Genomic DNA, 12,017 nt, shown 5'->3' on the forward strand with positions numbered 1-12,017 from the left:
GGGTGGTTGTTGATAAGCCAATCAATCCAATCTCATATGTTTTTGTCACAGTTTTGTCGAAGAGAATTGTGGCCACTAAAAGCAAGGTGTGCAGACAGTAAGAATTTTGACTTTTGAAGCAGCTTTTAATAGTTTGATCAAATTAAGGGCAGGTTGTATGAAGATTCATTACTATGGTGTAATTCTGCAATCAGAAATGAAGTATCACTTTAAACAGCCTCTAGTCTGAATAATATCAGTTGGATTGGTCCTCCACCTCTTTTGAGTGACAAGAAAGAATGGTTGTGAAAGAGACATTATCTTGCTGACTACACTCTGTGACCGAAGTGCAGTGAAAAAGAAAAAGGTTTCTGAAAAATATTTCATATGGAATTTTCAGAGATTATTCATGTTTTAGGCTACACCGACATGAGTAACTAGTCATGACTGATGACTGCAATGATTTCACTCTAACTTTGTGAAATACTTTCCAGTTAGTTATACAGACCACATCCTAAATGAAATCTGACACAATCTGAAACAAACACATGCAACTTCCTTTTTATTTTCATTTCAAGCACTGTTTTCACTTCTTATCACACTGTGGTGTGGTTTTGGATCCATTGTCAGGTTGAACAGGATCACATCAAGGAGCATAACGTAACATGTAAGTACTTCTGGGAATGAGTTAAATGATTTGGGGATAGAATTTAATTTTCTCCAGGGCTCAGTTTTGAATGACTTAAAAGGCACAGAGTGTTTCTCAATACATACAGAAGGCTTTCACTCACTACTAAATCACCAGAAGCTCTCTAAAAGGGAGAATGGACCTATCTCTATAGGATATGTGTGAATTTTTTTACAATTGTATATTGAGCAGGCATTTGAACTAAGCTGTGAAATTTACCCAAATCTGAATGCATTTCATCTCTGTTTAAGGCCTGAAATGGTTGTTGTGGTCTCTCTGAAGGCTATCTTTAAAAAAAAAACACTCTACTGTATGTATTTAAGTTAGAAAAATATGAACACACACACCTTTTATTTCCTCTTACCCAGTGAAATTTCAAGGCTTTTCTGTTTTTCCTGGAATGAAATTTGCACACAAATCAGCCCATGGACACACATCCCACCTTTATTGTTTGAATTTTAGATTGCAATATGTGTGTTTATAGAGGGGTAGGGTCTGCAATGTTTATCCAAATCATAGGGAGAATTGTTTATTTGTTTGTTTGTATGGCTTATTCCTTGTCCCCAGCTTAGCAATGGCAACAGATCCAACAAAGCTACCTCATGGAACCGGGGTATTCATTCCGTCAAGTGGTGCTGGTGTGATCCAAATAGGCCAAGGGTTCCCTAGTGCTCCAGTTATCCAACCAGCAGGCACAATACAGTATGTACAACATGGTGGCCAACAGTTTGGAAGCTCCAGCATCTCACTTCAACAGAACCTTCAAGTGAGCCCACTGGAGAAGCTTCTCAAAGTGGAAACCAAGACTCTTGGGGTAGGTGCCTTTGATGGTAGCTTGCATTCAGGTTCCATACAGCTTTCACTGGCATCTTTACATTTGGGGGGGGGGGGGTTCAATTCAGGAGGTACTAAACTAATCAACAGATCCGGTTAGAAAGAGGGACAGAAATTGATTTTTTGGAGTCAGGATTTTCAATCATACCTCCTGAGCATTGCAAAACAAAGCACGTTATCCCCTGGGAAGTAACACATTTGAGTGGCTTGCAGTTTTGAAGGTATTAAATGCACAAAACCATTGTTGTGTGCCTTCAAGTCACTTCTGACATGACCACCCTAAGGCAAATCTATCGTGGAGTTTTCCTGGCAAGTTTCTTCAGAGAGGGTTTACCACTGCCATCCTCTGGGGCTGAGAAGTTGTGACTTGCTCAAAGTCATTCAGTGGGTTCCCATGGTGGAGCAGGGATTAAAACCCTGGACTCCAGAGTGGTAGGAGATTATCACACCTGGAAATCCCTCCAGGATAGATGTGGGATTGAAAAGCTAAAACTGGGTGTTACTGTATGCAGCCGCCACTGGGAGAGTGCAATCCATATGCAGCCCAGACCCCAGCAAGCTCCAGTTTTTGAAAAGCCACTGGATATGGTATGGGGGGGGGAGGCTTCTATGAGTGTGCTTTTCCAGCATGTCATTGGGTACACTGATGCACTAAACAGGCAGTGTATCGCATGTGAGACTGTGGTTGGTCATACGTCGTGTCCAATGGGATAGCAGCTGGGTGGGAGGAGGGAGGTAATTGGTAGTCTCAGGCAGTGTGTTCATGCAGTTATGCACATGCATGGTGGGAAGGTAGGGTGGGGATAACTGAGCTTGAAGCTGTGTGGTGCATGCAGCCTGCGGGTGTTCTGCCCACCTTCAGAGCTGGCCATGCAGACAGCAGGGCATCCACACACTTTAATAAAAACTGTTATCAACCCAGTTTTTCCTGCTCATGTGCTCAATCACGAAAATAATATAGTGTCTGTGTATGTCTGTGTGTGTTTGAATGGCAAGCTGTTATTGGTATTAAATGTATAATACTGAATGTCAGCACCAGGGGACATTCCTAGGTCTCAAATTTTAGTCCAGAAGCCTCAGGGCTGAGACAATCCTGAACTAGCAACACTGACATGGTTTGCCCAACCATTTTGGCCAAATGATATGTAGTCTTCATAGAGAAAAAAGAGCCCCACCCCTTCCTTAAAGAAAGGAGGATATGTACAGTAAGTCAGTTGCCAATATGAAGACAGGATTGAAGGGAAATCTCTCAAATATGAAATATGCTTTGCTGTTTCTCTTTAGTGGAAAGGTTCAAATCATTTTTCAGAGTTTTCATTTCATCAGGAGGACTAGGAGGATTTATTTATTCATTTATTTATTTATCTTCTCTCACAGGCCATCCAGATCTTCAATGGATTGATCCACATTGGCCTGGGGGCTATCTCAGCTGTTCTTTTGGGCTTTCGATATTTGGGTCTTGCTGCTATCGGAGGCTATCCATTCTGGGGTGGACTATTTGTAAGTGATGTATTATTTGTTTTTGCACTCCGTTGCATTCCGTTGTTTATGAAGTTCCTTCGCTAATGAATTTTGACTTTATAACAGAAGACCTATAGTCAATTTCCTATTCAGTGGTTGACTTTGTGTGTGAAGAGAAGTAATAGCTGGTAAACAAAGCATAATTTCTATCATCCTCTGTTTCATTTGTGTAAACTGGTATAATAATCACAGGAGCATTATGAAGATGAAGGAAATAAACATTGTTAGTCTTGAGGCAGTTCTCAGGATTCCATCTCATTCTTGCAAAATTTTGTCATGCTTTAGTCTGAATAAGAATAAGAACTCTGGGCAGGGCTAGAGACCCTTTCACATTACGTAATGATAGTGCTATAGAAAAGTAAATTAGGGGCTTGTTCCCACTATGATTTGAAACAGTTTGCTAATCGCTTTATATGTGCCTCGTCTCCATTGGAAGACTGCAATCATTTGGACTAGCTTTGAAGTGAGACAGATGCAAAAAACCCACACTCTTTTCAGACATTAGTTTTTTGGCGGTTCTTTTCAAAAAAAATTGATTCAAAGGAGTGTTCAACCAGTGGGAACGACGAATCTGATTCGCATCTCACCAAAGTTCAGCTCCCTTGGCCTTGCAAGCCCTCACCTGGCAAAGCAGGGCCTTGCTTTCGGGGACCTGGCTTTGGGGCCGCTGTGGTCATGGAGGACATAGGTGGCCTGGAGTGAGTGAGCCAGGTGCAGGACCTCTTTAGCCCAGCAGCCGCCTTGGAGAGGTCGGGGCCACTCAGCTGGGTCAGCCTCGCCCTCTCGTCTGGGGGCCTCTCCAGGTGGGTGTTCTCTTTGTAGCCCCTCTACCCACTCCCTCCATCCATCCCCGGTGGCGGCAGCACCTCTTCTTCTTCTCCTTCTTCTCCTTTCTTGCCTCCTCTTCTGCTTCCCTCACTTTCCCCTCTGCTGGGCCAGGCCGGTGCAGCTGCTGGGAGCCCTGCGGGCAGGGGATGCAAGACAACCCCTCACTGGTCTGTCCACCCCCAGACTCATCCCAGCACTGGCCTTCTGAAGCCCTTTCCATTGCTGCCAGTGATCTGAGTCCTCTGCGCTCCTCCACAGCAACCCTTCAGCTGAGAGGAACCCCCATCAAGGTGGCCTCCTTCTTGCAGTCAACCCTCCATCCCCTTGGAGCCTGGCACCCCCTTTGAGCTGCGGCACAAAGGTACTCATTCCCACTGGTGGGAACTACATGGATTAAGGAAATAATTCACTTCCATAGTGGGAACTACGCATCAGCCTTGATCGATTCCGTGACCCAGTGTCAATACAATTTCCAAACCAATGTAAATGTAAGGAATGGGCCCTAACTTGCTGTTTGGGGATAATACTCTAGTGGATACAAAACATGGTCCTTAATTCTTGATGCTAAGTACTCTGGGCCTACTAAGAGGAAACCAGGAAAGCAATCTTAATGCTCCAATGTCTATTTTTGAGATTTTTGGAGAAATTAAAAAAGAAAATGGTTTCTCTTGGAGCTAAAGTTGTGGTTGCACTAAAATTTGCCCTATGCCCTTGTACAACAAAATTTGGCTTGCATCCCCTTGTTCAGGACTTTGCAAAAAGGGCATCTCTCTGTCTGGCCTCCCAATAGTCACCTATATCTGGGTATTTGCAACTTAGATATGCATAAATTTCTATTTGGACAGGGTGCAGTGGGCTCTTATTTAGCCCTTGACTTACATTCAGACCTCCCACACACATGCTTGACAGTTTTCAAGCTCCTTTTTGTCAGAAGGAAGTGAAACAAGGGGAGAGATGACCATCCAGCTGCTCTGAACTTTTGGGGGATGGAACTTTTGGATGGACTACATTTGAGTGTGCCTTCATTTCATCTCCCCAACTGAGTTGAGACTAACTGCTTTTCTGTGGTCTGAATTGCAAGAAAGTAAGGCTGAGAGAATCAGGAGCAGGGCCTCTTGTCACAATTTCTCATTACACCAAAGATCACATGCATATAAATAGCATGGTGGGAGGGGATTGGAAACTTGTTCATGCTGCACTCTAATCATCAGCAGAACAGACCTCCATCACTTGTTGCATCTGCTGGCTGTTAAGATAGCTATAGGGCTGGGAAGGGATTTGCAATTGTGGCAATCATACTATGATGTGAATATGTAATATAACTAGATGAAGAGCACTTATGGAGCCAGTACTCTAGGTTACAAATGTGTAACTGCATTAAAGTAACATTTATCTGAGGAACATGCATCTAAGGCTGGGTCCGTACGGGCCAGAATACTCCAGGAGCAGTCCAGAATATATTAGCCCTGAAGCTGCCTCAACATCATCCCATTACCTAGGGCACCCCATTGTGATGACAGACAGCTGTGCCACTCAGCTCTGGCATTGCCAGCACAAATCACTCACTCTGAGGTCATAATAAGATGCCCAATGTTGATCACATGACTGGATGCCTCGTTCCAATTTCAGAGTGAGCAATTCAAACCAGTGGTTGCAGGCAACACAGCAGAATGCAATGTAAATGGCCATCTGGCATTGCAATGGAAAGCTATGGATCATCTGAAATGCTCTGGAACAAAAGGTCATTTTATAAAAACCAGTTTAAGTGGGGGACATTCCTTGGGTTCAGTGCTGAACTGGCCAGACATTATCTGGACAGTTTACATTGCCCTGCATTGTCCAAACTTATCAATGTGGGAACATGGGATAATGTTTTGTTTAGCCTGTGTGGACAAGGCCTAAGTCTGTGAAAGCTTATGCTACAACTTCTTTCTCTCAGTTAGTCTCAAAGGCGCTACATGAACATTTTGCCCACTGTACTACAGGATGTCAGCCAATGTTTTCATGTGGGAAAGACAAAAAACCCTAGTGAGGACTGTTCAGACAATTCCCTGGTAATTCATTTGAATCAATAGTGTAAGTGTACCTGGTTTAATATACAAAGACGCGTTACAGACCACCCAAAAGGGGCGGTCTGCTGCCACCTTCATTTGCAGTGCAGAGGAGCCCCAGCATCCAAACCGCAAGGCTCCTCCGCGCTGCAAATAAGAAGCGCCAAAATGGGCTTCTCTATGCGTCACGGCTATGATGCCGCAAGGCGCCAATGGCGCACTTGCAGCATCATATCTGCTGCACAACGTGTGGACGCAGCGCATCCACTATGTCAAAATGGCAGCGGACGTGTGGCAAGGCCGCCGCCATTTCATACGGACTCAGGCCGTACTAGGGTTAGGGGCGTCTGGAAGAGACGCCCCTTTCTAACTCTAGCACGGACTGAGTCCATGCTAGGGTGCCCGTCTGTAATGGGCCACTCATATTTAAAAGATCTTGACTTTTTCCAGCTTTCAATTTTTTGATTCTATGATATATGTTTTTCTGATCGCTTGTATTTTAAAACTGCAATTTAATGCCATACTTATCTGCTGCTTTTGGTATTTGATGTTTGTAGATTTTGTAACTTTTACTGCTTTAAATCTTTTTGAATGGAGAAGCATTTCCTGTAAAAGGTGAGTACCCACAATCAAACTCATTTTTCTTTTTCCTTTGGACAGTTCATTATTTCGGGATCCCTATCTGTCAGTGCAACAAACCATCTAAGGATTTCCTTGGTGAGATATTTAACATCCCCCTTCCTCTAATTATATAATTTCTGACCAATACCCTTCTTTCTTATTAGCTATTCAGCTCTATATCAGCTATCTACACTGTCCACATGAGTAGGTATCTTAATCACTGGGAATGACCGGTGATCATCAAACTCTGCTACCAGTCTAGAAAAGGGGCCAGCCAAGTCCCTTGGCTTGCCAAGTAAAAGACAACAGTGGGCTTAGCACTACGAATCTTGCTACAGGGTCCAGTACTGTACAGATAACAGATAGAGGCTGGAATCCAATTGGTATGTTCCAATTAGAGGAGACCCATTGAATCAGTTCTTAAATGGTGAGTCAACACATTGATAAATTCCACTGATTCTGTGCATCTACCCTAGTTGAGACTAACAATAAGATTTAGGGCAGAAAGGAATACTCCATAGAATCAGAGGAGTTTACTGCACAGCCCCCAGGGACACTCCTGACTCAGAACAAAAGGGAGCGGGATGGGAACAGAATGGGGGCTATCATGCATTGTATCGCATGCCAGAATGCCGCCAACGCCACCGGAAGTTCCAATTGCATTCCTGATCCGTCCCAGAGGAGGTGATTTTCAGGAACTGTTCAGAAGTCCTTGGGGGCTGTGAGGTAAACTTCAAAGAGTTGAAAGTGTCTAAACATCTGCTCAGTGCCGTTCAGCCACACATTAGTGCATCAGGAGGTCCTCCTTACCATGGCTGGTTCTTTGTGTCTTTCTTTCAGGTGAAATGGAGTGTGGGAATGAACATAGTAAGTGCTATCATGGCACTAACTGGCATCTCTCTTTACATAGCGGAATTAATTATAAATGGACATTACCAGCCATATTTGGCAAAGGTAAGTGAAACATTGAATTTATGGAGAAGGTTGAAGGAAGGGGATATAGGTAAATGGGAAAGAAAGACACACAGAGTTTGAGCTTTGCTGTTGTCAGTTAGATGTTTCCACACCCAAAGGGAAGAGTAGCTTTTTGCCTGAATAGGCACTTCTGTGATTGACAGTGAAAAATGATGTAGGAGAAAACAGAAAGCAAAGTTTAAATTGTACAACAAAATTGTCTTCATCATGGACATTCCTTTTTTAAAATTTTAATGTTTGGTGTTAGAAATCTGGAACTCTAGCATGTTCAGGAATTTTTGTGAAATGCCTTTCATTAGATATGCAATAAAAGAGACCATAAAAGGTAAAGTTTTCCCCTTGATATGAATGTCTAGTCATAACTGACTGTAGGGGGCAGTGCTCATCTCTGTTACTAAGCCGAAGAGCCAGCACTGTCAAAGACAATTCCATGGTCATGTGGCCAGCATGACTGCACCGAATGCTGTGAACTTCCCACCAAAGTGGTACCTATTTATCTACTTGCACTTTTACATGCCTTCGAACTGCTAGGTTAGCAGAAGCTGGGACTAGTGATGGGAGCTCATTTCGTCACACGATACTTGGGCCTCAAACTGCCAACCTTCTGACCTTCCAATCATCAGCATTAGCAAATCTGCTTCTTTAATTCACCCTTCAGATCTCAAGATCATTCCTTGTTCGTGGACGCTTTGATTTACAGATTTAAAACAGTCTTCCCCAGCCTCCGTCCACTGAAGTCAGTGGTACCCGAAATATGATTATTGCATATCATTGTCTTACAACTGAATTAAAACATAAATAATAAATGTTCCTCTGCTTTGCAGTCTGCAGGTCTTGGAATTTCTGCTCTGCTCTTCTTATTCAGCCTGCTGGAGTTCTGCATTGCAGTTTCGTCAGCTCATTTTGGCTGCCAGGCAACCTGTTGTAACAATGAAATGGTAAGTGTTTAAATAGTTTGCTTCTAAGCAGACTAAAAAACCCATGGAGAAAATGCCAAATTTAGGCGCATTACAGACCGCCTGAAAGCGGCGGTCTGACGGCGCCACATCCGGGAACCACAGCGGCCAAACTGCGCGGTTCCCGGACGCAGCAAGAAAGAAGCGCCAAAATGGTGCTTCTTTTTGTGCCCCGGAAGTGGTGCCGCAAAGCGCTAGTCGCACACTCACGATGTCACTTCTGGGGCATGACGTCCGGACGCTATGCATCCGCGATGTCAACATGGCAGCGCCCGTATGGAACAGGCGCCGCCATTTTGTGCGCGCTCTGCACATACTAGGGTTAGGGGCGTCAGGAAGTGACGCCCCTTCCTAACCCTAGTATGCACGGAGCGCGTACTTTATGCCTGTCCGGAACGGACCTTACTCTACTTTTTTATTGCTTTCTAGTCACATGATGATCCTCCTCAGGTCCACTCCTGGATCCACTTCAAGTTACTTCTCCTTGCTTTCAAATAGGATGATATCCCCACCATTCCTTACACCCCTCCAGTGCATTTCTACTGGAGATCTTCACTCCTTCATATCTATCTTCCCTCACAATCTATATGTCCCCTGCTTCCCCCAAAAGGTCTACCTGCTGTTTGTTATGTTTGGAACTACCTCTGAAAGCTTATGAGGTGCAACTTCTCTCATGTGTATCTACACCCATCCTCAAAATCCACTTTTCCTACAAAGCCCCTTACCCAACCCACTTGTGCTTGTGGCTGATTGTAAATGAACCTGTAATGAAATCTAACGGTATGAAACTGATCTGACTATGTGTTGCTCCCTGTTTACCCTTCCTTTCACTTCCTTACATTGTGTGAAGACTGTTTCATTTAGCTTCTTCTCCTCAGTAGAAGATGGAAGCCCTGAAGATTATTCATCTGAGCTTTCCCCACCCACTATTTTAATCCCCCTTTTCTAGTAAATGGGAAGTTACTGGGGCTTCCAGCTTGCACTATCCCACTCTGACTCTGCAGAGACTTTTCCTCCCCATCCTCCCAGAAATGGGAACCTTATACAAATGCATTCACATACCCAGCAAAAGGCACTTGAAAGAATGTGAGGAAAAAGAGATCTGTAAAGGGAAACTTTATTCTAAGCCAACAATCTACAGAGCAAAAGGGCATCTCAGCATAGAGGCATCTGCCTCCAGGCAGTTAATTAAAGTAACTGATGATGTTACAAGGAGCAGCCACTGATGATGTGTCATAAATCCTATCCCTGATGTGTCTATCTACATATGCTCAACTCACAATACCAATGGCGTCTGAGTCTTGGATGTTCTTGGAGAAAGCTGGGAGTCTGGACACCTTTGTCCAGCCTTGACCAAGCTTCCTCTAGGTGGGACAGGACACCCAGTCCTTTTTTCTCCTTGTCTTCTCCCTGTTTTATGGTCCCTCTAGATTTTTTATGACCTCTTCTGGGAAGGAACTTGAAACTTGGCACTGGTCATCCTCATTGGGTAATTGTCCCTTGTGACCCACCATGATGCTGATGCATTTACTTGGAGGGGAAACTACAGTATACCCCTCTATTTACCGGACAGGAGACTATGCCCTATTCCTTACCAGACTGGCAGAAGTCATACTGAGATAGTTCAACTACATTAATTTTGAGCAGGTGCTTTTGTAGCAGAATGAAGAAATCATGTCAGTATGATGAAAATGACAATTTTAAATTTAAAATATTATTTTAATAATTTATTAAAGTCATCTATTTTTGTGTTTCAGAATGTAAATTATGTGCCATACAATGTCCTTGGAGATGGATCGAACATTGTTCAAGGCAATCCTGTTCCTCTGTACTATCCTAACCAGTATCCTGCTGACAATTCTCCAGCTCAGGAACAAATCCAAAATAGAAATCATGGACAATATCACCAACAATAGCAATCTCAATGGTGAAATAATGCTATGTCCTATGGCTTCAGCTTTTAGTAGAACATTCAGTTTAATTAACTGGCTTTAAAAATTATGGTTCAGGGCCTGAAAATTGGGACGAGATGATAATGGAAGTAGCGTTACATAGTCGATTTGATGACTCAACCCTCCTTAAACTCCTTTAATTTCAAGCTAAGAACTGGCTGACCTAGAGCTGACCATTGCCTCGGTTCCTTTGAGGCTCCTTCCCCCATGTTTTTTCCTTCCCAAACAGGAAAGCCAAGGGCAGCAGAGATGGTGGCCCATCAAAGTCTGGGGAAGTACAAAATGGCCTGCCCAACCTCTCAGAAGTTGCCTACACCCGAACTGCTAAGTGCTGTAAGGTTGTTCAGCAGTATCAAGGGCCACTGGCAAAAACAATATGGAAATATAGTGTCATGATTCTAATAAGGTTGATGTTATCTTTAGTAGTGTGATGGTATAATAATGTTGATATCATAATGAATTAGGATTTTTAGTTGTATGTAATACCTATAGATAGATGGTAAGCTGTGCTGTTTGGTTCTGCTGTTATATTGTTATATTGTGTTGCTCAATTAGACATGATTATATATGGTCTATGTCCATTGATGTGTGTGTGTGTGTGTTCACGGGTACATTTTAGTCACAAATTGATTCACTGTTATTAGCATCCCAGGTTTGTGGTATGTATGCTTAATAAGATATGAAAAGAGGTTCTGTTTTAATATTGACCTTATGGGGGGAGAGGTTTGGTTATATTGAAATGTATTGATGTACTGCATTTGGGTATATGGGTTGTGTGGTGTATCATTTAAGTAATAGCTGGCTTATATTTTGATTATAGATGGCTAGCATTAACAACTTGATATTTTATAAATAAGAGTAGAGGCTGAGGCTAACCTTCACTGTAAACGATCAAAAGATGGCTGGAATGCCAGCTGCATGTGTGTAGGAGAAATTTTCCTGCTCAGAGCAGCTAGCTATTACCTACTGGTTTCAATAGATGAAGGAAGGAGTGTAAAACATTAGCAAACCTAAAAGTGACTTTTTTGTTATGGGAACAGATTACTTAGACATAAGCCTGCTAAATTTGCAGGAAGGAACTGTACTTTTCTACTGTTGTACATGTGGTTAGTATCAGTTCTGTCCAAGACGTCTTCCTGGTAACATCTCTGCAACTACAGAAATAAAGCTTTACTGATTGATCTACAGAGGAGTGATTTACTGAGTTGAGGGGAAGTTTGCCTAGTACTTGACATGTAGTTGCCATGATGCTACTATGCTGCTTGTCTAAAGCCATGGAGCTCAATTGCCACACAGGCTGCTAGGGGCTGTTAACAGGCTTGTTTGGGAGACTACTAGGATTTGAAAGAATATGCAAAAATAGTCCAAAATCATTTTTAAGAACCTATGTTTTTTGTGTGCTCAGAAATCCTGATGAAAATTCTGAACTCATAAGAACCCTTGTTGTTCATTAGCTGCTCCTAGTGAGGCCATGTGGTAAGAGTGAAATTCTCAACTGTCGTGATGCTCACAATTCTGTTCTGAAGTTTCTTTAGGATGTTATATAGTGAAGCTTCCTTGCCATGGTGCAGATTACATTACATTCTCTTAATCCTGCTATAGTAGTTGCCTT

General features: G+C 43.0%; 1 protein-coding gene across 1 annotated transcript; it reads left to right on the forward strand.

The window, feature by feature from the left end:
• Positions 1-538: 538 nt before the first annotated feature.
• LOC121924453 (membrane-spanning 4-domains subfamily A member 8-like) lies at positions 539-11,590 on the forward strand. Its single transcript, XM_042455961.1, has 7 exons — positions 539-646; positions 1,235-1,481; positions 2,879-3,001; positions 6,562-6,618; positions 7,363-7,476; positions 8,322-8,435; positions 10,211-11,590. The coding sequence occupies exons 2-7, from the start codon at positions 1,242-1,244 to the stop codon at positions 10,367-10,369; spliced, it is 807 nt and encodes a 268-aa protein (XP_042311895.1). The 5' UTR covers positions 539-646; positions 1,235-1,241; the 3' UTR covers positions 10,370-11,590.
• Positions 11,591-12,017: the final 427 nt, after the last annotated feature.

This window comes from Sceloporus undulatus, chromosome 1, assembly GCF_019175285.1.
Source record: "Sceloporus undulatus isolate JIND9_A2432 ecotype Alabama chromosome 1, SceUnd_v1.1, whole genome shotgun sequence".
In the NCBI taxonomy this organism is placed as follows: domain Eukaryota; kingdom Metazoa; phylum Chordata; class Lepidosauria; order Squamata; family Phrynosomatidae; genus Sceloporus; species Sceloporus undulatus.